This window comes from Oxyura jamaicensis, chromosome 8 (genome assembly GCF_011077185.1).
Source record: "Oxyura jamaicensis isolate SHBP4307 breed ruddy duck chromosome 8, BPBGC_Ojam_1.0, whole genome shotgun sequence".
Taxonomy (NCBI): Eukaryota; Metazoa; Chordata; class Aves; order Anseriformes; family Anatidae; genus Oxyura; species Oxyura jamaicensis.
Window position 1 is genome coordinate 23052503 of NC_048900.1, and position 26809 is coordinate 23079311.

Below are 26809 nucleotides of genomic sequence, written 5' to 3' on the forward strand. Positions count from 1 at the left end.
CTTCTTCCTATCCAAATAAACACAGGCACACCCAGGAAAGCAGCTGCTGCAAGGTCGAGCTCTGGGGCAAAGTACCAATTTGCCACCTAAATTTCATCTGCTTGGTAAAGCAGTCCTTCTGCAATGACTGCTAACAGTATATGTCCAGCCATTGAAAATGAACCTCCTTTCTTCTCTTTAGGTGTCTAAATCAAGTGGGGAGACTCCCAAGACCCTGAAAACAACTTTTTGATGTGTCGATGGCTGTGGTACAGGACGGTAGATCCTTAGTGTAACATTTTTTTTTAAACTTATGGCATGACCTGTCTTGGTATGTATATACTGCCATTAAGCAGACATACACAGCACAAAGCCAAAAGTACAGGGGCTCTTTGTAAATGCTTGACAACCTCCCAGGCATCCTTTAGCACCCACCTGTAGCTCTGCTAGCCTCAGATGGCCACAACGTAAAGCCAAGCCCCCGTTCACCTTGCCAACCCACCCAGACCTCTCAGGCTATCAGGAGGTTCCTGCAGCTGCTTTTCCAGCTAATTTCCTTCTGAGGCCCCTCACTTCAGCTGGGACGTGTGGGAGCAGCAGGGCTGAAGGCCGTGCTTACCACCAGCAAGGCCCCTTTCACTTCTCTCTGCCTGTGACCCCGCGGCCACCTCGCTTTCCCTCTTGAACTTCCACAGTTTCTCTCCCTGCAGAAACTCCCTGTGTTGTCTTCCCCAGGCTGTGCTGAAGAGTATCAGACCAAACATTCAAAGCAGGCTCCAAACCTCTGAAGTCTTGATAAAAGTGTTTTACACCCCTCCACTGGTGAAACAGAAAATGCAGAGGCCCGAGGCTGGGTTAGGCCAGCCCCCTGCAGAGGAACCTGCGTTTGCTGTCCCAAGCTCAGATTCTCCTTCCTAACCCCCACAAATGTGGCTTTAGCCACTCTTCTCCCAGGCCTTTTCTTCCTTCCCTATCAGCTCAAAGCACTGCATCTCACTTGACCAACCCATATATCCTTGACTCCATGCCCAGAATTTGATACTGGTTATTAAATAACTACCGGGGAGCAGGATGGGTAAAAATCCACCCTGCCTGGTAACCCATAATGAAACCTATTGTCCGGGGACTTTGTCAGCAATGAGAAAGTCTCTGTAGTTATACAAGTTTGGAGACTCTCCAGCCAGGCCCCTCCACCTGTGGGTCTCGGGGGATTTCTGCTCCGTTGTGTGGGTGATTGCTGAAAGCTGCTGGGCAGGTTCAGATCTGTCAGTCTGGTAATGGGGTAGGGCACCCCAAAACAGCTCCTCTGGCACTGGTGCCAGGAAGCTGGCCAAGTGTGTGAAAAATTAACTCTGTTCTGTGCCTGCCATGGGAGTTCTCCAAGACAATAGCTTAATCCACAGCTTTGCCTTACAAGGAGCCCCTGTGTCTTCTTTAAATTTCAAAATTGTTGGCTGATGTGGTTCTAATGATTTACTAGGCTCTGGGCCAAACGATGCAGCACGTTAGCAATGGTGTGGGGAAGAAGTCAGGATGACAAAAGCCAGCCAGGGGATATACCCCCATCTTCCTCTTCCTCCTAGCCTGAACAACCATAGGTACCATCTTAGTGTGGGTTACGGGGGTCCAGTTTAGGGGGACAGTCACAGCGGGGAGCTGAAGCAATGTGGTAGGACAGGGCTCAAGCAGCAGAAGAACCCGAGTCTGGGGAGGTACAAAAGATTATCAGCTGTTATCATTGTCTCTCTGCAACGCATCTTCCTGCCATGCTAACAGAAGACCAGCGCCATGTGGAGAGCTATAATATTGGCTTGGTCATCTTACCCCAGCTGAGGAACTTACACAATCACTTTTTCTGCAAAGACCAGCAGGGAGTCAGGCTGAGTCTTCCTGCTCTGTGCACTAGTTTACCCATCCATGAAAGGAAAAAATAATAATAAAAAAAATAATAAAACAAAGGATCATCACGCAGGATGAGTACACCTTTCATGGCTGGGCACTTTCCCATGCTACACCCAAACCAGCACGTGGTGAACTTCAGCCTGCTTTCATGTGCAACAGCTGAGCAACATACCCACCAGCCCTCAGCAGCCTTTGCAGCTGCCAGACACTTCAAATCTGCCCAAGACTGTAATAAGAAAGCTTGTACCCAGGGTTCTGTCTTTGCAATCATTAATTAACAAATATGCCACAAGCCAGCTGAGGGAAACATTTCTCAGTTCACTAACCTTCAGTCACTGTCACGGAGTCTTGTAAGGTATTTCCATATAAACTTTCTAAAATGTTTAAACGTTTTCACTAGGGCTGTGCAGATTCATTTCAGCCAATGATCTCCAGGTCTCTGTCACTATAAAAAGGACACATTTGGACAATGAACACCAGATAAACAGGAGGGTTTTTTTTTTTTTTTTTTGCAGTAAAAACACTCCACCAGTAGAAAACATGGGCTTCAGTTGGCTGTGGTCTAATTTAGACCTAAAGCTAAAGGAAAGTGCCCATGCTTCAGAAGACCCTTGTCTCAGAGCTCCAGACACACAAATGGGAAATGGTTTCGGCCCATCTTGGGATCCTTCTCTTTGCAATATGCCTTAAAACCAGCCAAATGTGGTAGGCTTCCAGCCCAAGTCCCCCACCTACCCTGCGGACAGAAGGAGGACCCACCAGGACAGGAGCGAACATCACCATACCATCACCCCTTCCTACCAGGTTAGATGTCCCTCAGTCTTGCTGCAGCCCTTTTCACTGCTCTGCTGCTCTCTAATTCCTTGTCTCATCTACTGAGTGATAATTCTTCTGAGCAACAGTTCTGTATCCTGGCTTGTCTGTGACTGGGCCCCTTGGAGAACAGGGCCACAAAGCCTTGTGGGCTGGTAAGGTTTTGGCCATTCCCTTGCCTATAGTCCAGCAGTGCTGTGCGATGTTACAGTCCATAAGGGCACTGGTTTTACAGCTGAATGTAGCTGGATCAGTGCAGCACATGTGTGTCAGACAGAAGTGGCCTGTTTGCTGCTCACTTCATGTGGTCAGAGGAAGGGCTGCCAGACCTGAATGTGGCTTTGGCCACCTGGGCATGGGCAAACACAGCAGAGATGGAGCCCTGTGCTGGCTGCAAGCACTTTCACTCACTGCTGGGATGTAATAGACTTCAGAATAAGTAAATATGTACAGGATGTTTCCTAGCAAGCTGCCTCCATCCACAGGTTGTTGGAAGCAGGTAAAAGGGTGAATAGGAAAAGCAGGAAATTTGGAAGCTCATCAAAGCCCTGGAAGCTCATAAAGCCCTGGAGGCATTCCCTGGTCACCCCAGACACTGACTCTACGGCCACAACCATCTGGTAAGGACAGAGCTGGGCTCAGTTGGGGTGGCTTTGTCCCCAGAACTGTGCAAGGCATCTGTTAGGATGCAAGTGGGGGTGAAGGTGGGGTGCGCCATGTCCCCTGCTCACATGCCTTCATGCCTTTCCCAGATGGTTTGGAATGGTGCTGCCTATCCTGGTAATCCACCATCCTGAATATGCCAAGAACATACTCGTCCGAGGGGGTAAGTCTCTTCACCTGTTTTGGGGCAGTCCTGTCCTGTTCTTCACATTTCCCTACCACCAAAATCATGGGAAACTTGCCGGAAACCATCCTTTCTGCTGGCTTCCTTCACAGCTATTGGAATTTCTCCTTTGCCCACCTTCTCAAACCACCAGCCCATCCCAGGTTTCTACATTGTGACTACGAGGAGGAACTCTAATGGCAATTTATCCTGAATTTCTTTTTGTTCTACTGCATCCATTAGATGCTTATACCATTCTGGTCTTTGTTTTGTTTTACAGATCCAAAGTCTAATATACCCTTCAAATACTTAGCTGCCTGGATTGGGAAGTAATTTTCTTCCATTATCCCTTTCAACCAAGTTGCTCCTTTCATTATTCTCCTTCATATTCCTTTAATTCACTTTTGTTCATCCTAAAACCAGAGCTCCCAAACGGGAGGGTTGGTTTGTACAAGCACTACAGATTTTTGGAAAGGTTACAGGAAGGCCACCTTGGCTGTAGTCTTCTCAAGAGGCTGACTGCAGAGTTGGCAGCCAGCAGATCTGTTCTCACGTTTACAGGATATATTTTCTGCTGGTTTAGGTTTTGATGTACAGGGAGATACAGGAGAATCCAAATCACGCCCTTCTTCATCAACATGCAGGGTTGTTTCTATATCCAAATGAGCAAGTCTGATTAATGAGAGCTTGAGGACGATATATTCTCCTCTTTGTTAGGATGCAAATGGCATTGGGCTATCCAATGAGGACCTGTGTGCAGAGGTGGACACGTTCATGTTTGAGGGTCATGACACCACAGCCAGTGGGATCTCCTGGCTCTTGTACTGCTTGGTGTTGCACCCGCAGTACCAGCAACAGTGCTGGGAGGAGATCCGGGGGAACCTGGGGCACCCAGACACCACTGAGTGGTGAGCTAGCACTCCTGGTTTCTTTGCTCTGAGCTCTTTCCACTTATTCTGAGAAGAAATCTCACTAATGTCCACTTTATACTGTATCTGCACTGGTGCATCCTGCTTCTCACGTAGCAATACTGGCAGCAAAGGGAGGACTGGGGAAAGGAGAAATTCCAGCAGGAGATGAAAGACACAGCAGTCCAGCCCACCCGGTGTGCAGGACAAGCCATGGCCTCTTGTGTCCCCCATGCTGCCACCCAAACGCAGCCTGACCCCATGGTTTGCTTTCAGGGAGGACCTGGGGAAGATGACGTACACCACGATGTGCATCAAGGAGAGCTGCACCGGTTACTGCCTTGTCCCGGCAGCTCTCTACACCTGTCGCATGCTCTGATGGGCGCAGCTTACCTGCAGGTCTGTTGGGTTCGTTCACCCTTCATGCTGCTGTCCATCACAGGAGGCTTCCAGCCTCTCTTCTCTCTCCAGAAGGCCTTGCAGGGCCACCACAGCTCGCTGCCACAGTGAGCCTGGAAGGGTAGCTGGAGAAGATCTGAGCACCTGCTCCAGGGAGTTCACAGAGCTCCAGGGGACGTGCAGAGTGCTGACCCTGGCCAAGAGTAAAAGTAAATCCACTGGTACCAATGTGGGTCTCAGCTTTGGGGCCATTATTTCTTCCATGGAAGGGTTTCAGGATTTGATCCACCTGAACGGGCTGGGAAATGCCTCTGCCAGATCTCCTGCCACAGCCCCTGCGGAGTCCAGGGAGGGAGGGCATCTCAAAAACACTTCCCCTGGGTCTTCGCTCTGAGGTGGAAAGAGATTTTTTACCGCTTCCAGGCTGCAAAGTTGTGTTGGACATATTTGCTATTCACAGGAACCAGGACATGTGGGAAAACCCCGAGGTATGTTACCTTTGTAGCAGGAAGAGGAGATGATCTCTCAGCCCAGATATTCACTCCCCTGAACAAGGCAGCCTGTGCCTTCCTGCCAATTGTTGTTGTTGTTTCACTGGGGTTTTGTTTTGTTTGCCTCTTATTCCAGCAGTCCATATCTAAATGCAAAGTTGGGGACCAGGGAGAACCTGGTGCTGCTCGTGCTGGGTCCAATGCTGACCACGCAGCCCTTGTTGCTCCCGCAGGTGTACGATCCCCTGAGGTTTCCTCCTGAGAACTCAGCACGGAGGCACTCCCATGCCTTCCTGCTTTTCTCTGCAGGATACAGGTGGGAAAACCTTCATCCCTCTCCTTCCCCACAGGCTGCTTTGCATGGGACACCTCACCCAGAGCTGTGCCCCTCAGGCTAATCCCCTGGCACCCATGAGCCAAGGCAGCTTGGCCAACTCAAAGAGGATCTCCTTAATAGCACCTCCACCAAGCTCCAGAGCATTTCCCACACCCGAGGCTCTGTGGTCACAGTAGGGCTTCACACACTTCTCCTGTGGATTTGTGGCTTTTATTTACACATTCTTTTGCCTGCCCTGGGAACATGGGCTCCCGTTTTAGGGGTAAATACCCAGTGCACGTCCAAGCCAAGCTGGATCTCCAAGTCGTTGTGGTTCCCCTGGTGTTTCAAGAGATAGGTCTCAGTAACTTGCAAGAGGAGATATTTCACACAGAGCCAATAATGACCTGTCTGAGGTCTCTGGGTTTTGAGATGGATCCATACAGCTCTTTCTAGTGGAGAAAGCCCCAGTTCTCTGGGGCCCCAGGGACAGGGAGAGGGACCCCACACAGACCCTCCCTGGCCACCATGTCCCTCACCCATGCTGACCCCAACACTTAACCCCTTGCACCCAGCGGGTTCAGGTCCCCTCTTGGCACGGGGAGCAGTGCTGCTGAGTGCCTTCATCTCCTCAAGGATCCTCTGTGTCCTCATTTCCTTGCCTTCTCCTTGGGGTTTCCATCACCCACCAGTGTGTTTGCACTGCTGCCTGTTCCCCGCAGGAGCAGGGTGGATGCTCAGGTCCCTAAAGCCTGCCTGCTGCCCCAGCACCATGTCCCCCTCCCAGCCTGGGTGTTCTGGGAAGCAGAGCTCCTCCCTGCAGCCCAGGATCACTCCGGATGGAGCTCAGGGAGAAACCTTCCCCTGACGGGCTGCGGGCTGGCGTCGTGCCGGGCACCACAGACACGCAGGCCAGCAGGTTCTTCTGGCCGCACGCTGAACTTCCTCGAGCCGAGGGTGCTCAGGAGCCAGATAACCTGAAGAAAACACTCCAATCTGTGTATGCTTGGCCTTGTCCTCCCCCAAACGAGAAGAAAGCCGTGCCGAGGTGCTCCCTTTACACCTGGGGGCAGGATGAGGCCGGCAGCCAGTGGCAGGGCTGTGCCCCTTGCTCTGCCCCTGCCCCACAGCCCAGCAGGGTGCAGCCCTGCCGTTATGTTTTCCCAAGCCACACAGGCTGCCGAGGAGGTTTTTGTCCCCGAGAAGGCCGCTCACACCCATCCCACGCCACGGGTCACCGAGCCCTCGCCCCGGAGCACGTCAGTGTCTTGCGGCAAGGAAGTAACCGCAACAACCTGGCTTTGAATGCAGCAGAACGAAAATTCCCCCACAAACGGTGACGGTGATGACAAAAAGGGGTTGCAAAATATATCCCAAGCAGGAGAAGGTCCCAAATCCTTCCCTGCAGAGGCTGAGAACTGACCGCTCGGCACACGGGTGGAAGGCCAAAAGCTGGCAGCAGGGAGCGGTGCTGCTGAGCCGGGAGGGGTGGAGGTGGCGGCGAGCTGCAGCACGGGGACAGGTCGGTGTCCCCGCCGTGGGGACGAGGGGCAGCGGCTGGGCAGGGGCCGTGCCCAGCTCCTGGGGAGCTGCGGGGCCGCGCTGCATCGCTAGGTGGCAGTGGGAGATGCGGAAACCCCAAATCCTCCTTTTTTTCTTCCACCGCGGCTTCGGAGGCGGTGCCTGTGCCCTCTGAGGACTCGGCGGGGGGGGGAGGGAGGGGGTGAATTAGGGCTGGGGACCAGGGGGAGCTGCCACTGCCCCACACTCAGCAGGCACCGGGGGAAAATGAGGCACGGGGGGCTCAAGGGCCAGACCCAGACCTTCGTTTGGACATCGTCTAAAGGGCTGGGATGCTGTGCATCCCCTCGCAAGGTGTGGCTGGTATTTATTGTGCAAGGCAGCTGGAGGCAGGGTTCCTCTTCTCTACTAGATGCCCTACTAAGCAGCTGTTTGAAAGGGTAAATCCTCGATCCTTGAGGGTCTGACTGCAGGAGTTGGGCGGTTGTTTGCAGGGCACACGTGGTTTGTTTGCATGGGAACAGTTTGCTGGTTTTGCTCTGCCACCTTCCTTGCACGTCAGATGATTCAGTCACGGATGAGGGAACAAGAAAGGTGCCTCGAGCTCTGCTGGCCTGCTGGCCATGCAGACAGTGAGCCTGGGGAGCACTCGGCCGGAGAGACCCGGCCCAGTCTCCTCAGTTGGGAAGGAAAATAGCTGGCACTCCAGGACACCTCTACAGCATCCCTACACAGGTGATACAGCTCAGGATCACCCCACTGACAGCCTGTTTGGCTTGCCAGGCTCCTTCTGGCTTTTCTGAATGGCTGAACCCCAACCATGTCCATCAGGCACCTTCCCTGGAGGAAAAAAAAAAAAAAAAAAAAAAAAAAAAAAAGCAGTGGGAAATCTGCCAACGTCATTGCTCGAACCAGACATTTCAGAGTCCCAGCCTGGACAGAAGCACACTTAACCCAGGTGTGTGATTTGTCTGCACGAGCACCCAGGCTCTGGGTGAAGGTGTCACCCTGCCACCACATCACGGGGCTGTCACAGCCAGCAGAAAATTCTACATTTCAGCTTATCCCGATCAAACCAGGCGACCCAAACAGCACTCCCGCCTTTAAATGCTGGCAGCATCTGGACAGCAGCGTGTCAAGCAGTGTGAGATAACCTCTGCTGCGGAGCCTAAACGGCTCCGACAGCACCAAAAGCACCACGAGGAGCTGGCAGCGCAGGGTGATGGGGGCCTCATCGCCAGGCCTTGGCCCCAAAACGCCTCCCTGCCGGGCGGTGACATTTCTGCACTGCCTCGTCTCGCTCCCTCCATCACCATAGCTACAGCAGCCGCCAATGGCCGGGCGATTCCTTGCAGGGTACCACAAACCCTTGGGGAGATGCCTCCAGAGCCAGCCCCTTTGGCACGGAGACGCTTTGGAGACCCCAGGCTGTGCACGCAGCACCTAAAATCCCCCTTTTCTTCTTTCCCTTTTTCTTTTTCTTTTTTTTTTTTTTTTTTTTTTTTTCTTGAAGCACAAACAATGGAGCTAAAAGGTTGGGTATCAGGCCGATAATCATGAATGACGTGCCGTTATTACACGCCGCACATTCATTATCTCCCACTCCAGCCATGTCACAGGCGGCTGGAGGAGGGCAGATAACGGGGTGCCTTCATGCAGATGGCTTATTATCAGGATGTTCCAGGAGGGGCTTTAAGACAGTTAGTGATGCTGTTTGCCAGTTAAAGATTAGAGACCCCAGAGAATAATTAACAATCCCAAAACCAGGTTTTTCTGCTGGATTCTTCTGCTTTCTCCCCCCTCCCCCGTCCTCTTTAATCTATTCACTCTAGCAGGTGTAATAAAGTGATAAGGACCGGCTCCGGGGATGTTTGTTTGGCTACTACGGGTGTATAAACCAACAATGGATGGTATTTTACTTCTGGCTTTCAGGGGCTTGAATCGAGACCAAAAACTTCGCAGTGCCCTTGCCCACACACATCCATCCTGCACTCCCAGCTCCACCTGGACCGGCCGCTCCGCTGCCACCGGGCTCCATCCCAAGGGGCCGTGACAGTCCCCTCCGCATGCTCACAGCCTCTGCCAGCATCCCCCTGCTCCCATCGGGGGTGCCAGGCTCCCTTTTTGCCTCTGCAGGTCCAAATCCCCTCGCCTGGGTGCTGAGGAGCCCAATAGGAGCACATAAGCCGCAGGGTATATTGAATGGGGCCAAGGCTGGAGCTGGCCTTCCTTCCAGCAGCCATTCACCTGCATACAGCAAGTCCTTAATGAAACCACCTTGGAATAATTTGCATATCCTCAGGATTAAGCAGCACTAACCTTCCTTTGCTGATGGTTTCATGCGGCTCTCCCCGTCAGGGTGTGCATGGGCATCAAGGGATGGGGTGGATTTCCACCTGCCCACGCTGCTCCAGGGTTGTGGTCACTGCTGGAGCAGAAACATCTTAATCCTGTGCAGGTGGAGAGCCTCACTAACCTGAAGGAGATCAGGGAATCACCCGGGGACCACCGGGTGCTGCTGGTGGCCCTGGAGGACAGCTCCAGCTCACGGGGTCAATGGGGTGGGTGCTGGGACACCTGGAGAAGTCATCGTCCCAGCCATGCTCTTCTGCCAGGGAGGGACGAGGCAGCGTTGTGCTTTAAGCAGCATCCCCAGCCCTATCAGCGAGAGATGAGATATCCTAATTACGGCAGTACAGGCGAGGATCCAGGCCATATCAGCCAGCACAGAAAGGTAAACAAGAAATCCAACAATAGACCCTTAACACTCATTAGCAGTGTCAGATAATACCTCACTTTTCTCCCTTTGGGGCTTCAAATCTAATTAAGATTTTTCCAACAATAAATTTCATTCCTGCTCATCCCCTTTTGTTCTTTTGAGGCTGCTTGGCCTTGTCCAAAAGCCCCATCCCTCTCCTGGAGCACCCACGGCCACGAGGGGCAGGGGATGCTCAGCACCCTCTCCGCATCACCGGCCCCAAAGCCGGGGATGGCTCAGTCAGGGTGTGCACGAGGCAGGGAACAAGCTCGTTACTCATTATAAGGATGCTGTTTATAACTTCTTTTGCAACCGGGAGGTAAAAATTAATGGGTGCCGTCCTCTCGCCACACCCCCAGCCACAAGCCGGAGTGCTGACGCAGCGAGCAGGCAAAATGACTAATCCTCGGCAAATTCTGCTGAGCAAATCATTACCGGTGAACCCTGGGGATCTTGTTTGTCAAAGCCACGCAGTGTGGCACCCATGAAAGAAAAGCCAGGGGAGCAGCCTTGACCAGGGGGCGAGCTGGGGGCCCTCACTTCCAGCCCTGTATCTGTACCCCCAGGCACACCCCTAGGCACGGGGCAGTGCCTGGTTTTTCAATGCCCAGAGCCTTCCCCAGCCCTGGGGGCATGAAATCAGGGGGTTTGGCACACCCCAAAACCCCAGGACCCAGCCCCTACCTGCCACTAGAAAGCTGCACCGTGGGGTTTGCCCCCCCCAGCCCCTCTGCCCGATTTTCCACCCCGTGCAGTTTCTCAATGCAAGCTTTGATTTCTCAACACCGGCTCCCGAGGGCGTTTTTCGAAAGGTTTGTCTGCGTGATGTTATGTGGGGAGATGCCTGTCAGGGTGGGCCTGGTGTGAGGACACTCCTGGTTTGTACCATGCCTGGATTTCTGTGTCCCCACCCAGCGGGGACATCGAGTGTCACCTGGGGGAAGCCTTGGCCACAGGGCAGGAGCTTGCAGTGCTCAGTAGCACACACATGGAAGTGATGGCACCCCTGTGAACACTTCCCAGGCACCATCCCTGCTGCAGAAAACCCCATCCCTTCGGCAGGAGGGAGCCGGGTTAATGAACAAACAGCCCTGCGGGAGAGGCTGGACAGCCCGGAGCAGCCCCACAGCCACTGCCTGGCAACACAGGGGAAGCGATTGCTTTGTGCACAGCCTGGAAATGGTTCCCAGTTTGCTGAAGGTCTGCACCCTGTGGACGGTGGGATTCAGGGAGCGCTGCCCTCCTCCTGCCAAGCAGCACAGGGGCTGGATCCATGCCTCAGTTTCCCCACCTAGGGAAAAACAGGGGGTGATGCTTGCCTCCCCTGCAGCCCTTCTCCACTTGGGGTGGCACAAACACCGAGCAAAAATAAAGTCCGTCTCCTTTTTCTCTCCCTTGTTGCCACATAAGCACAGGAAGAACTGTTTTGGGCTTCATCTAAGCTAAGAAATGAGGAACAGATCCCACCCGGGGCATCACAAGGTGCTGGCCCCTGTCTGAGCACCCTTCCCACCCTGTTCCACCTTCCCTGAACCGCCCGAAGGCTGGGAGTGCTGCGAGATGCCAGCAAGTCCTCCGGGTGATCAGGGAAATGACCCCGTATGCACAGCAATCCTCTTTATTGCTGGCAGGGAAGATATGTACAGGGGAGGAGATTTGTTCTGAAATGAAACCGCGTGCTGTAGGGCCTTTGCTCGTATAAAGGAGGGTGAGATGGTGAGATGAGAGTGAGTTTTGGATCAGCAGCTTCCCAGAGGGTGGCTGGGGATGTGGGGGGGACACAGGGGGTCCCACACACCCCGCAGGGACCCCCGTGCACGTCCGGATCAGGCCAGCGTCCCCGTGGTCCAGGAGCTGGGGGACATCAGCCTGGCCAAGCAGGGTGGGTAGCCGCAGGGCTGGGGAGGTGAGGGCCCCGCAGTGCTCCGGTGGGGCTGGCAGGGAGGCACAGCAGCAGGTCCCGCAGCCAGGACGTGGTGGGGAGAAAGGGCTGGAGATGGCAGGGCTGGGGCAGGCTCCGTGTGGGGGGACGTCGGGGTGGATGGTCCCATCACGCCAGCTGGAGGCAGGGCGAGGGGTGGAGAAAGAAGGGGATGGGGGGACGGCTGCTGCTACATGGCGGTGGTCACCACCCTCTCCTCCAGCTCCAGCGTGTTCTCGTAGGCGTGCTTGCTCTCCTTGGACCTGTGTTGGGGGAGAAGCACAGGCTGTTAGCTCACCCCAGGGCTACAGCCAGCACCTCCAGGGCCATGGCTGGGTGAGGCTGTGCTGCAGCAGCCCCGGGAGATGGTGCGCAGGGCGGGCACTGCTGTCCTTCACCACCTTCTGCTTCCCCCTGGGGAGGATAAAAGCCCCAACAACCAGGTGCATGGGATGGGAGACCCAGAGCAGGACAGAGGCCATGGCTCTGCGTGAGCCCAAGAGCCAAAGGGAGGGGTCCTGGGCATGTCCCTCACCTGAAGTCATTTGCGGTGTTCATGTATCTCCCTTCGTGGCCGTTGGACGTGACAGCCTCCTCCTTGCCCCCTGTGGTGACCCCTGACTCAACGTTATCCCTGCAGGGGGAGAGGAAAGAGGCCATTAACAGAGTAAGAGGAGAGCAGCTCCCGGTGGGGACGATGTGGGACCTTCAGCCAAACCCATGACCCTGGCTGGCTCTGACGGCATCCCAGAAGGATGTGGGACAGCAGAGGCTGAGCCACCCGGCTGGATTTGCAGGGCTGTGCCCATACCTGAGTGCCAAGAGCCATAGCTCACGTTTGCCTCTCGGGGTGGAGGCACTGCCAGGGAACCCCAGCCACAAGCCCTGCTGGGTGCTCCCAGCACCGGGGTCACCGTATCTGTCACACGCGGTGTTTTCCCCTGCTGACTGGTTTTTCCAGTTGCTTTCTGTGTAATCCGCTGCAAAATAATCACCCGCAGTCAGAAGCGACACAGGCAGATAAGCAGGGGCCGTGCCTCCGCCCAGGCCCTGGTGCAGAAGGGCTTGTGCATGCGTGTGTGCACGTCCCCACGCATGCACGTCCCCATGTGTGCACCACTGAGCATCTTCCTCTTGGCTGTGAGGCTGCTCGGCTCCCCGAAGGAGCCATCCCACAGCAAATGGGTGCTCAGCCTTGCTGCCTCCCCGGTGCCTGCCCACGGGCGATTCCCCAGCCTTTCCCAAGGAACAGCCTTGAGCAGGCGGTGGTTCAAGCCCGTATCTGCTGCCAAGGCGGCAGTGCAGAGCTGGCAGCGCACCCAGCCACCGCGTTGCTGCCATCCCTTCTGAACAGAGGCCGGATTCATGAATCTGCCACCCCCAGCTGTCCCCAGCCCTGCCGCTGGGGCCTCCAGGCTGGGAAGGAGCAGCCTGGCATGGGCTGACGGGCACAGGGGGGACGCAGGGTGGCAGGGACTGGTGCCAAGCCCACTGGGACACAGGCTGCAGGGCACATTCAGTCCTTGTCCCTTGTCGACTTTGGGCTCGGGTTCAAGATCGAGTTCCCGCAGCCGAGCAAGGCACGGGTCAGCTGAGCCAGCAGCAGGCTCGGAGGCGCTCAGCATGTGGCGAGCAAGAGGTGCCAGCCCCGCGCCGCCTCCACCACGGGTCAAGTCCACATCGCTGCCCCGGGAGTGGGGCTGCTCGGCCGCCTCGCTCTGCTGCCGGCTCCAGGCTTGGCTCAGTCTGCTTCACCAATTAAAATGTTTTGGGCTTGTTTTCACCCCCCAAAATGCTCAGTTTCTGTGCCATGATCGTGGCGCTGCCAGCACCAGCACGGTGACAGAGGTGCTGGATGTGCCCCCTGCCAGCCTGAGCACCGCTGGGCCCAGCACTTACTTCTTCTTGTTACACCAGAACCTGTTGACCACAAAGACGATCGCCACCAGGACCAGGAACACCACCACTGCGATGACACCTTGTGACCACGGCTGGAGTTTACCCCTGGCTGCAGGAATAAAGAAAAAAAGGATAAAAGTGAAAAGTGATATGAAATGTACTTGTGTGCTTTGCCTGCTGAGCTGAGCTTCTCCATCAACATCCAGCCCTACAAAGCTGAGCAGAGCACGTTGCTGCTCTAACCATGCTGACATGAAGCACACAGATCTGGGACCTCTTGTGTATGCCCATGCGTGTACAGAGAGCAAAGGGGGGATACAGCTGACCCTGGGACTGGTGGCACAGCGCAGCAGGAGGGTATTTGCCCAAAATAATGGGGGAAAGCAGGCAGAGGGGTTCCAACAAATGGCTCAGAGCACACGAGCCGCAGGCATTGCTCCCGGCTTGTTTTCCAAACACCACCCGGGGCGATAAGTGACAGCAGTGACGCTGTAAAATTCCGTTGTCACTCTCGCAGCAAACCGCTGCCACCGTGGATTTGGGTAAAATCCGCCGTTCAGCAAGTTTCCAGAGCAGCAAACTGATTTACGACGGGAAATTGAAGGCCGAGCGGTTCAGAGCAACAGCCAACGGCACAAAGCCAGGCGGGGCTGGCAGCGGGCCGGGGGGGCGCGGGGAGCTGCAGCATCCCTGTCACCCCGGGGGACATAGCCGAGCCCCCCCAGCCTCCAGTCTTTCTCCAGCCTTTGCCCGAGCTGCCTGTGGACACACGAAGCTCCTGGAGGAGGACCAGGAGCAGCTGAGCCCCTTATCTCACGCTGGTGCTGCTCACGTGGAATCTGGCTCAACACGTGTGCTCGCAGGAGCGTCGGGAGAACAAGGGATCATTTTTCTGTAGCCTTGCCCAAGTGGTGACCTGGCCACGGGTGGGACGGCTGTGAGACGTGTTCCTGCAAACAGGAGAAACTCCAGGGCAGGACAGAAAGAGGAGGAACCCTTGTCTTAGTCCTTGCTGGGACAGCTGCTCCTCGCTTCTCCACAACGGAGCACCCAGACAGTCCCAAACCCGTCCTGAGCACCATCCTGGGTATCAGCACCAGCATGAAAAGCAGAGCTTGTCAGCACAGACACATCCCTTCGGGACTTAATTACTGCTTCACCCAGGCAAGGCTTTTCTTCTGATCACAGCTCCTCACCCACGAAGCCCTGGTGTGTGTGGAAGGGGCTGGAGGAGGAAGCCAGCCCCAAGCGTTCCCCCCACGTCACCGCCTCTGCCACCGTGTCCCCAGCCCCAGCACAGCCACTTCGGCCTGACACCAGAGCCTCGCGCTGGCTGAACACTTTGTCCAGACGAATCTCTGCTCTAAGCCACAAACAGTCCTCACCAGAGGCAATCAAGGCGCACTGTGCAACCTGTGTTTGCAAACCAATCAGCCAGGCAGCTACACGCTGCCTCTGCTGCCGGCTGCCATCTCACCTCCCGGCTCTGCTCTGGGGGAGGCGATGACAAAGACCCCCGGCTCCTTGAATGCTTATCACAAGGGGCTTTTATTTAAATAAGTAATATAAATACAGACCCAAACTCTCCCACCCGTGCTGTGTTTCGGGAGGCCGCTGTGGGTTTTGGGGAGGGGTGACCCTGTGGCGGAGCAGCGGGTGACAGCAGCCCCAGCAGCGGCTCTCAGCCGCCTCCCTCCCTGCACAGACACCGCTGTGTGTTTACTGCAAGGTCCCGGGGCCAAAACTCAGCTGGGAGGAATTCGGGCGGAAATTCCCTCTTGTGTCAGCAGCATGCTTCGCCTGCAGTCCCCTCAAATCCGTGGGCTGCTGGTGCCAGAGGTGTGGGGACGGTGGCAGGGGGAAGAGCAGGGCTCGGTCCCCACCTGCACGGTTTGGTGGGCAGGAGATGCTCCTGCCCTGTCAAACAGCTCCCAAAACACCTTTGACCCCCACCCCGAGGCCTGACCAGCTTTATTTCCTCCCTCGCTCTGTCCTTGGCTGTTTTCTCAGCCAGATTTATTTATTATTTGTGTTTTATTTTTCCTGCTGGGGCCATGGTTTCCAGTCCGAGCCCAGGAAGGGAGGTCCAGGTCCAGCCCAGGATGAGTTTGCTGCTGGGGTTAAGGGAGTTCAAGGTCAGCCTGGGTTTGAATTTCCATCTGACTATCAAGAAACTCTTCTGTGCCATGCAGGTGAGGCTGCCCAGAGAGGCTGTGAGGTCTCCTCCTTGGAGATTTTCAAACCTGGATGTGGTCCTGGGCACCCTGCTCTGGGTGGCCCTGCTTGAGCAGGGGTTGGAGCACTGACCTCCAGAGGCCTCTTCCTACTATTCTGAGATTTTGTGAATTCAGCGGTGACCCACATCCCCAAGTTTGCTTCTCATGGTCTTCTAGCAGAGAAGGTGAGAAGATAAATGGTAGGAAACTCCCCCCATTCAGCTGTGCTCAGGAATTAGCAAGCAAAATCTCACTCAGCTGTTTCCATGAGATTTCAGAGCATCCAAAGCTGAAGGGACAAACAGCAAACCAAAATAAAACTACTCTGGCTTCAGCAGCCTGGTGGAGCCTGGCTGCTGAAGAGGGGAGGTGAGGAGCCAGGGCATGAACCTGAGCAGGGGATGTGCAGAGCTGGGGCACGGGAGGCTGGGAAGGGCCCCTGCCCTTGCTCCTTGTTGAGCCTAAACCAAAGCAGAGGCAGAAAGCCCAGCAATATGGGTGAGCCCTAGGGCCATGCAGCACATGCCGCTCACCTGTGGCCCCTCCAAGGGGACCGACACGAAGCAGGGCTGGCAGTGGGAAGGGCAGGCGCCTCTGCTGCAGGCTGACATATCCCCGTGGGACAGGGGCTGCACACATCCATACAGAGAAAGGGTTGGAATAGGGCAGAGACAAGTGTCTGTGCCCAGGGGTTGCTGAGATCTTATCAGGGAGTGAGCGCATAGATGGCAGCCTGCAGCGGTGCCAGGCAGGGCTGGAGCACACACTTTGGCCTGGGAGGGATGGCAGACAAGGGCGGATGACTCTCACTTGCCTTCCCCGACAATTTTTTAAGAGGGCCATCGCTCCCAGAGTATCTGACCACCTCTGGTGGGTTGTTCCGCAGCAAACAAGAACTCCCGAGCCAGATAACCAACATGGGGCGCAGCCTCTGTGCTCCCTGACAGGCGTGCGCCCATCCCTCTGCAGCTCCAACTGCGATCGAGGAAAGCATCGATGCCAAAATAAGCCCTGGTGCACACTGTAACTCCATTTCCATTCTCAAAGACTTGTCTTCAGGCACACACACAACTTCTGGTGCATCTTCCCTGAGTGCTTGGAAAGCATCGGCTGTTCTCTGAGTTTTGCTATGTCTGAGAAAGTTGTGCCAGGCTCTGAGTCCTCATTAAAGGCTTTTTTTCTTCCAAGGCAACAGCAAAACTTTCAGTCCTGCTGACGGTGGAGACCCCACGCTGTTAAATCCTTCGCAAGTTGGTAAACAAATACAGGAAGAGCGGTCAAGGCTGGGGCATCAGGAGGAGAAAGGGGGAGGGAATTTTCCAGTGCTTTGGCAGGGTCAGATTGGTTTTAATTACTCCCGATTATTTGTAGTGTCAGACAAGACCTTCCCTGCATTTCATGAAAATAATGTCATAGCAATAGGAAGTTTCTCCATAAAGCCTTCAGGAAGGGAGCGGAAGCCCAATTTGCAGAGGGAAATCTCTCCCCACGGCACCTCACCAGTGATCAAAACTACAGGAAAACCTGCGGGCTCTCGGAGTGAGAAAGGAACGCAACCCAGCACAATGCTTTCCCGGGACAGAGAAGAAAGGGAAAAAAATAATAAATAAATAAATAAAGCCTTAAGACAACACATGGCTCGTCTCAGAGCGCACGGTGCTGCGGGGATAAATCAGAGCCGCTCTATCGCCGCCTAACCCGGCGAGCTGAGCTCCTATTGGCACCTCCAGAGCCAGGTGAAGCGAGCAGAGAGCCCATGCACTCTCTGAAGGGAATCTTCCTATTCCTGAGGCGCTTTTCCCATTCCCAGAAAACTGCCCCCCTGTCCCCGCAGCCTCCCCAGCGCGCCCCCCGTGCCTCAGTTTCCCCGGGCGCGGGGCAGCAGCGGTGGGGTGCCGGCTCTTACCTTCCTGGCAGCTTGCGGGCTCCAGCGCCAGGAGGAGCCCGAGGGCGACGAGCTCCAGAGCCGGCATGGTGCGGGGCCGTGCGGGGCTGCGGTGCGGAGCGGTGCGGAGCGGCCCCTGCTCGCCGGGGAAGAGCCGCGCTGCGCTCGGCGCCCTCCCTCCCGCAGGAATGAGCCGGGTAAATTATCAAACTCATTAACAGGGAGGCTGATGCTCACACCTGGCTATTCAAACCCCTGCCCCGGGAAGGGGAGGGCTGGGGGGGGGGAGCGGAGGAGGTGGCCTTTTTTTTTTTTTTTTTTTTTTTTTTTTTTTTGCCGCCCCAGAGCCAAGGCTGCCGGGGAATCTGGGGGCAAGGCGACTTGAACCTGACGGTCCCCTCGGGGCTTGGAAGGGAGCCGAGCCGCCCAGCCGACATTTGAATGGGCGCAGGAGGAAGCAGCACCTCCCCCAGCCGCAAATCTCTGCCGATCACGCCTGGGGCATGCGGGCTGAGAGCTGAAAGCTGGGAGATGAGAACCCCCCACCCGGCTCCCTTTTCCCCCAGTGCCCCCTTCCCACCCTGCCACCAAGCAGGGCCCTGCCTGGGACCCCCAAGCACCCTCCTGGGCCTGGGGGGACAGGGAGCCACTGCATCCCTATGTGGACCCCCTTGTTTTGCTGCTCAGCCCGGGAAAGAGGGGTGCAAAGAGAGAGAAATGCTTCTGTTCTTTTCAGCAAGTGCCATAAACAACCTGGGAAAACACACCTGCGGTTATAAACCTCCCTTTATTAAAGCTGCTGGTTGCTGCCTCCTCTGTCCCATGCCTTGTTAAACAGGAGGCTGTCAAACATCACAAACACAGTGCTCATTTTATTGAGCCTTCGGGACTGTTCCCAAATTTCTTCCAACACCAGGAGAGACAGAAACACACAATGAAGCACGGCATTGCTGCTGCTGCGGGTGGGAAGGCGTGGGGCTGGGGCTGGTGCAGGAGCCCAGCAGCTCCCCAGCGCATGTGGACAGCTGACAGGTCAGCCTGCAGGAAGAGCTGGAGCTGCTTGTCTTCGTGGCTGCTCAATCTTGGTTACTCCCCAAGGGAATTTTGGAACTGGGAGCCAGCGGTGTCATCGTCGTTCCTCCTGCTACATCTCCCAGCCCTCCCACGAGCAGGGTGTGAGCATCCCGCTCCATGCCTGCACACCTTCCCGGGCAGGATTTCCCCTCTCCATTCCTCCTCTTCTCCCTGGACCTAAAATCAACATTATTTATGCTGGAAATGGGCTGGAGCTGGCTTGAAGGCCAGCTCTGAGCGCTCTCACCTCTCCTTTGGGCACCTTGCCATGCCCCGATCCCCACGTGCAGCGCGGATGAGCCTCCTCCTAACCCTGCTGACTTCTCTTGCAACAAGCAAGGGAGGGACTCTCTGAGGTGGGGACTGTTCCCTGCCACCTGGGAAGGACGTGGGGTAACTGGGACCTGCCCATAGCAAGGTCCTGTGAAAGCAATCCTGTTGTGAATCAAAAGGGATGAGTTGGCTTACGAAGAAATAATAATGAGAGTGAACTTTGGTTTCCCAAGGACTTGTTGGCGTGTCTCCCATTCCAGGGAAATGTGCAGAGATTGTGATCATTGCTGACTGCTTGTTGCCTGTCTCTTAGCAAAACCCTGGCATAAAAAAAAAAAAAAAAAAAAAAAAAAGAAAGAAATCTGTCTGGAGCAGAAGCCCTTACCAGCAGAAGCCCAAGACACCCCCTGCTATTGCTACTCACCCTGCAGTCACAGCAGAGCTGGAGGGGTTTCCCTATCCCTCCTCCACCCTTACTCCAGGACATCTCATCTTCCCTGCCCAGCCCAGCCCCAGGGATTTCAGGGGGATTTTCCAAGGGTAGGGATGTCTCCTAAAGCAGGGGGCATGGCAGACCAGGCCAAGAGATGAAGGCAGGGCTGCCAGGCAGGGGTCTTGCTATCAGCTCCCTCCTTAGGAGCAAAAACCACTTTACCATCACACGGTCCCCCATTTATAAGAAACTTAAGGAAGTGTTCTTGGTCTGTCCTTGGTCATGAGGCCAGGGAATCATTCCTTTGCTTATCTCAAATCTTACCTACGCTCCAAGGCATCTGCTTAACCCATGGCAGCCATTAGGGAGGTATGCACTGTTGTGGCCAGAGGTGCACGATTGTGGCTCAAAGCACCAGGCACCTGCAGGGCTGCATATCGCTCAGTCTGCCCCGGGGGGTGAGAAACTGCAAGCAGCTTTAGTGGCGGTGGGCTTAGCGCAGGGGGCAAGTCAGAAATTTCAGCAGATAATTTTCCACCTGCTTTGTCCCTTTATAATTCTGGCAGTGGAAGCACACGATGTGCAGAGAAAAGGAGCTGCAAGTTCCCATGGCAGCACTTTGAGAATCTCACCAGCCCTCGCATTTATGCCCTCAGCAGTGCATAGATGCGGTGGGTCAAAACCCTATGGGCCCATTTTACAGATGGGGGAAACTGAGGCACAGAAGGAGCAATCCCTTCGGCAGCACTCAGCCAAAGCCCGGCTGGAGCCAGCCCCAGCGCAGCTCTCTCCTAGGGCCTCCCATGAGCCCATACAACAAACCTCCTGCACAGCCAGGTCTTGTTATTTCGGGATTTATGCTGATATCCTCCAGAATTCGTCATTTTTTTTCCCCCAAAGAAATAATGTCTTTTTTTTTAAGCCAAAATTAACATTTGCTCGGAGCGCATTCCTGAGCCTCAAATGTGTTCCTGGGTGATATGGCTCAGAGCGCAGATGCCAGTTCCTCTTCAAAAACGTTTGTGGGGCTCCGTGTTTGGATGGAGGTTATTTGTCTTTCTCCTTCACTTCCTTCCTCCCTCCCTCCTTCATCCTCCCCATCTCCTCCCACTTCATCAGAAAGAGACAAACAAATTAAGAAACAAAATAGGTAAGAGCAAGCCTGAACAGCCCCTAAAGAAAAGATCACATTTTTCCTTTAAAAAACAAACCTTGAATTTATGTTTAAATGGTTGCTCCAAAAGGAAAGGAAAACAAGCAAACAAACCCCACATTTTTTAATTGCTTGGGTATTTTTTTGACATTTTCCATCAAAAAATATTCCCAGCCTGCCCCAGAACTCCCCCTTTCCCATTGCCACTGGTTTCATGATCTCAGGTGGAGCGCCTGGTGCAAACCCTGCTGCAGGCAGTGTGGCTCCAAGTGCAAGTTTTCAATCAGCAGGGGCGAGACCGACCCTTGCAGGGGGCTTTTGTGGATTTCCCCCGCTCCTCCCGTGCTGCCTGGCCTCCTGGGCAGGGTCAGGCTGGGCGCCGTTTGCAGGACTCGCCTCCCGCAATGAGTGAGCTATTTTATCGGCCGGTTACTCAGTGGTGGACCAACCTGGCGGCTGGCTTGTGCAAGCAGAGCCAGGCAGACCCCGAGGTCTGCCCTTAAAGCCCATCCCATCCTCCCCGCTGCCACAGGCAGGGATGTCTCCCACCAGACCAGATTGCTCCAAGCCCCATCCAGCCCAGCTTTGAACACTTGTATTGATGGTGCATCCACAGCTTCTCTGGACAGCTGTTCCAGTGCCTCACCACCCTCATCATGAAAAATTTCTCCCTTATATCCAACACATATCTGGCTCCCTCCTCTCCCCAGCTGCCCGTTTGCACACAGCTGCCAGGATTTGCCCTCTGAGAGCTCCTGGACACACCAGAGTGAAGGAGGCTCAGTGCGTGCTGGGGCACGTCCCCAGTAACCTCATTCCTTCAAGCTGGAGACATTAGGCTAAGAAAACAACCACCCGATCCACCCCACCGTGCCTCTGGCCTTCCATACCGCTGCTGAAAGGGCCCACATTATCAATTCTCCCTCGTCTTTGTGCACCCCTGATAATTTCAGAGCACTGCTGCCGCGCTGCCGGGGCGGCAGATAGCTGGGATCCCGCCGCGAGGTGCTCAGGGAGGGAGAGGGGAGCTGGCTCGTGCTTGGATATTCCCTCCTGCCCAGCGATATCAAGTGGAATGAATAATTCACTATCTGATCATCTCTAATCTTCGTCCCATAAAATCAGCAGCAAGCTGGGAGGGTTTTTGAAGCCTCCAGCTGCATTCGCTGATAAGGCATGAGGCAGGAAAGATTGGAAACCCATAAAAATGATAATCTCGGGCTCCAGTGTAACTTGGTGGAAGGGTTTTCTCCTGTCCTTTCATTAAGGATGGATTTCATGATCTTCCTTAAATAACAACAAGCCTCCTCATGAGGAATCTCCCATCTGAAAGCTGATTGCATCATCATTAGGAAATAGGAGGCCAATCAGCCAGAAAAAAAAGGAGCAGGACCATGGGTTGTTGCAAGGGCTAAGTCCTGCAGAAATGGCACCTGTCTTTGCAAGCTGGGGAGAAATTGGATGATCAGAGGCAATTTCTGAGTGCCGAAATGTATCCCTCAAAGGACACCTTCCCTCTTTATTTGCCAGATGAAGAGGGAAGGGTGTGAACCTCTGCTCCCTCCCCAGGGCTCCCCAAAAGCTTTCCAAGTCGCGTGGTTTTGCAGCCGGGAGTGCCGGGCACCAGCCCCATGCCGTGCTGCTGGCCACCACCCTGCCCGTGAGCATGGCCATTGAGCAAAGCCCCATCCTCTGTGTCCTGCACCTCCTCAGTGTGAAGAGAAACATCGCATCTCATTTCAGCCTGGCTTGCGCAGCAGCCCCCCTCCATCCCCAAATTCCAATAGTCTGGCCATTGACTGGGAGAAGAGCAGAAAGAGAAAACCCAGCTCCTCAGCCATTCCCACGTCACTCGCGGCCAATATGACCACAAGGAGGAGAAGGAAAGAGTTGGGTGGCTTGGTGGGTGTGGATGGCTTCAGGAAATAATTATCCCAGATGCCAGTCTGGGAGAAAATTAGAAGTGTAAACTATAATCAGATGTTAAGTTGCTTTTCTTCTGCTAATTGAAATAATGTTTTCTCTGCTACCACCACTCTACCCCTTTCAGATGCTAATCCCTATCAAACACGGACTTACAATTACAAATTCATAGGCATCTTTCCCGGGAGCAGAAATTGCTTTGCCCTGTAACCTCTAAGATGAGGTCTTAATAGGAATTCACGAGCAGTCTCTGGTAAAGCTTCATTAGCCGGAGAGAATAGACAAGGGCAAGTTGCAGTGCTCCCTAACCACTCTAGGGAAAAATTAATTTAAATTGCTGTGTAAAGTAACAAGGCCAGATAATGTGTTTCCTTCTTGGATTATTGTTTTCTGACACCCTAATGCACTCGTAGATTAGGTTGCTTCTCCTGTTTTGATGGTGGTCCATACTAAGTTGTGGTGCCTGGTGAGCAGCATCCTTCGGAAGGAGATCACCAGCCTCCGTGGCCAGAGCTGGGAGGAGATGAGGTGAAGATCTGGCTGCTCCTCACTACGATCGGTGGCTGGGAGGCTGCTAGGGACACTGGGGCAGGCAGAAACCATCCCCAGCAAAACTTCAGTGCAGCCTAAGAGAGAAACCTGCCTGTTGAAGGGGACACTTCAGCATTTCTCTGGTTGAAAACCAATCCAGGCTGGTGGAAGGAGTGCTCCTGGGTTTGGACAGCTCTCTGTTTGCTTCCAGGAGGCCGGATCCTGAGCAGCGCTGAGCCCCACTCTCCCAAGGGCTTGGCCAGCACAGGAGACCTCTGCCAGAAGCCAGCATCCCTCAGCAGAGGTACCACCTGGGTACCCAGGATGTCTGGGTCCTTCTCAGCTAAAAATGACAATGCACTAAACTGTGCTAAAAATGACCCCTGCATCCCGGGGGACTTGCTGTGATTTTTCCCACCCCAGCCCCTGCTGAGACTCCCCAGAATTTTACTTTTCTTCTCCCGGCACCAGGCAGGCCTTTCCCCGGGATGCCCTTCATGCTGGCTCCAAGCCCTCCTCGCTGGCCGTGCCATTTTGTGTCTTTTCATGGAAATGTGCAGCGCGTGGGAGCGCCCAGCCAGGAGGCATGGGAAGATCCCGCGATAAGCGGCTTGGCAGAGGGGCCGTGATGCTCCCCAGCCCTCTGCGCCTGCAGCGAGACTGCGGTGTGTTATTAACCCGGGAGGCAGCGTGCAGAATAGGCCAGCCTGGTTAAATCGTCAGGGGATGCGGGGATAATTCAATAAAGACACAAAGGGTTCAAAGGGCCTTTCGGCAACCGGGGAGCGACAAACCGCGCTGATCGTCCAGGCTGATTAAATAGGTTCCCGACTGCCCCAGGAGTCCTAGGAGACCGGGCTGAAGCTGGGAAGATTTATGAGGAGCTACCTGAATTGGGGAGGGAAGATATTTGTTTTATTCCTGGCTTCTGAAGGGCATCGCTGCCTTTTTTTCAGACCAGAGGGAGGGGGCTGGAGAGATGTGCACTGAGACAGAGGGAGAGATAGTGGGGCAGATAGTGGGATGGATGGACTCCCAACCCATCTGATCATTTTCCTGTCCCCAGTTACCCTGGGGAAGATTGTGCATCCTTGAAACATGGGGTCCGAGCTGCCAGAGTCCTGCCAGCTGCCACCAGCCCAATTGATTTCCCTCCCTGTCAGCAAAAGAAGCACGTTTTCAGGTGGCATCTCTCTCCTCCTCCTTCCCAGCACCAGAGCCTCCTCCTGGCATCCGAAGGGAAAAAAATAACGGGGCCATCGGCAGCGAGCAAAACGCATCTAATAACCTCCACTTCTTTTCAACGAGCTCCAGTTGTTGCTCGACAAGTGTACTCCAGCCCCGGCAAGTGCCAGACAAAAGCTCCCCTCTCCTCCTCCGTGTCTGCTGAACAGCCTTATTATTTCAGCAGCCCGCATCTGCTGGGTGGCAGCCGCGATTACCATAACACAGGGGCAGGATTTGGCCTGGCGGATCCACCCTGGGTTCTGCAGCAGGCTGGAGCGTTTTGTCTGGCTACAAAATCAAGAAAAAAAAAAAAAATCAAACGTGAAGTCAGTTTTCTGGCTGCGACCCAAGCAAACAGGTGCAGGTAGCGGAGATGGGGAAAATCACGTCACCTTCTGCTCCCGGCGCTGGAAACAGCCCTGCCCTTGAACACAGCCCCAGAAGGGCTCAAGGACAAAAGGTGAAGGCTCCTGGGAGATGCCTTCGCCTGGGATGGAGGAGAAGGGGCCATTTCCACGGCTGGGAGGGCGATTAATTAAACTGGGTTAATAGTAGGGCATTGACACAGCCACTGCAGCTTCCACCTGGAAGCACGACAAGCCTTCACAGGGTGCTGCCAAAAGCACGGCAGAGAGGGGAAGGGAAGAGGGCAGAGGGAAGGGAAAAGAGAAGGGAAAATGGAAAAGGAAAAGGGAATGGAATGGAAGGCAAAGTAGGAGGAAAAAAAGGAAGGGAAAAAGGGAATGGAAATGGGAAAATGGAGAATAGGAGAAATAGGAAAAGGGAGAACAGTGGAAAGAGGAAAAGGGGGAAATGAGGTAAATAGGTAAAAGGGAAAAGGGAAAATAGGAAAATGGGAAAACAGGGTAAATAGGGAAAATGGAAAATAAAAAGGGGAAATGAGGTAAATAGGGAAAAGGGAAAATAGGGAAAAGAGGAAATAAGAAAAAGGGGAAATAAGATAAATAGGGAAAAGGGAAAATAGGGAAAAGGGATAAGAAGAAGAAGGGAAAATAAGGTAAATAGGGAAAAGGGAAAATAAGGAAAATAGGAAAAAGGTAGAGGGGAAAATAGGGAAAATGGAAAACAGCGGGAAAAGGGGATATAGGAAAAGGGAAAGTAATAGGGAAAAGGGGAAATAGGGGAAAGGGAAAATAGGAAGAAAGAAAAAGGGGAAAAGAAAAGGGAAAATAAAAAGGAGAAAGGAGGCAAGGGCAAAAGGAGGAAGGGGCAGGGGCCGGCAGGAGGCAGCCCGCGGGAGGAGCCCGGCAGCCCCGTGCCGGCCCCGCAGCGCCCCCTGCCGGCGGGCGGGGGGGGGGGGCTGCGGGCAGCGCCGTGCGGCCGGGTCCGTCGCCTTGCTCGTGTGGTGGAACATGGTGAGGGCTTGGCTGCAGCCTCCGGATAATTACAGAGGCTCTAGGTCAGGTTTCGGAGGGCTTTGGGCCTTTCCCGAGCAGCTTGGTGCCCCCCAGCCCCTCTGCAGCCCTGACACGGGGCAGCCGGGGCAGTTTTGGGGCACCCTCCCACCGAGCCCACCTCAGGGTGCTGCGTTTGGGCAGCTCCCAGCTCGGCTGCACCATGCACGAGGCCTCATCGCCTCCGCGTCTCACACAGCACCACCAGGGATGCTCAGCACCAGGAGCCCCATCCCTGTTCCTCTGCATCTGCGGTGGCTTGCCTGGCAAATCCCCGTGCCTCTCACAGGCCCGTCTGGAAGTCACCTCCTCCCATTGTTCCAGCAGCCACCTCGCAAGGCGATGCCATGCTCCTTTCGCTTTTCACCGCTCACACACTGTCAGCCCACCACCACGGCTTCTCCGGCCTCTTTCTGCCAAAACCCCTCCGTGGCAGGGCCCGGCCCCATCTCCCATAGCGCTGCCACTGCTCCCAGCGCCGTGCGGGGCCGGATGGAGGGGTGGGAGCAAAACCCTCTTGGGGTCTCGCAGCCCCGGCTCGGCCCTAACCCTGGTCCCAGCACTTCAAAGTGCCCGAGCAGATTTCCCTGCGCTCCAGACGCTCCCTCCCATTTCCTGCTGGATTCCCGTCTCTCTCCCTTCGCCCGCATCAGCAAAACAGAGTGTAAAAATAGAGGCTGGGCTTCACCCAAACACAATAGTAAATTGTTCCCCGGAAAGGTCACTGGGGCGTCTCAGAATAGCTCCAGGAGAAGGGGAAAATGGATGTGTGCAACAGGAGATGAATCTGAAGGTGACGGCTGGACCCCCTCTGCGAGGTCCCCCGGCGTGTCTCGGAGCATCCCCATCTTTCCCCAGCCACCTCGAGCCCTTTTGGGGTTGCCCATCACCCTGAGCCTTGTCCTGTGTGGGGGGAACGCAGCAAACCCAAAGCAATGTTTAGTAA

General features: G+C 54.8%; 1 protein-coding gene and 1 long non-coding RNA gene across 2 annotated transcripts; one reads left to right on the forward strand and one right to left on the reverse strand.

Annotated features, from left to right (window-relative positions):
• The first annotated feature begins 628 nt into the window (after window positions 1-628).
• On the forward strand, window positions 629-26718 carry LOC118170918. The gene is made up of 3 exons (XR_004752921.1): window positions 629-1313; window positions 15942-15946; window positions 26703-26718. It is a non-coding gene; the product is annotated as an uncharacterized LOC118170918 (long non-coding RNA).
• On the reverse strand, window positions 11968-18106 carry PDZK1IP1 (PDZK1 interacting protein 1). The gene is made up of 4 exons (XM_035333539.1): window positions 17856-18106; window positions 13733-13842; window positions 12370-12470; window positions 11968-12097 (listed from the first exon to the last, which is right to left on the reverse strand). The coding sequence occupies exons 1-4, from the start codon at window positions 17920-17922 to the stop codon at window positions 12025-12027; spliced, it is 351 nt and encodes a 116-aa protein (XP_035189430.1). The 5' UTR covers window positions 17923-18106; the 3' UTR covers window positions 11968-12024.
• Window positions 26719-26809: the final 91 nt, after the last annotated feature.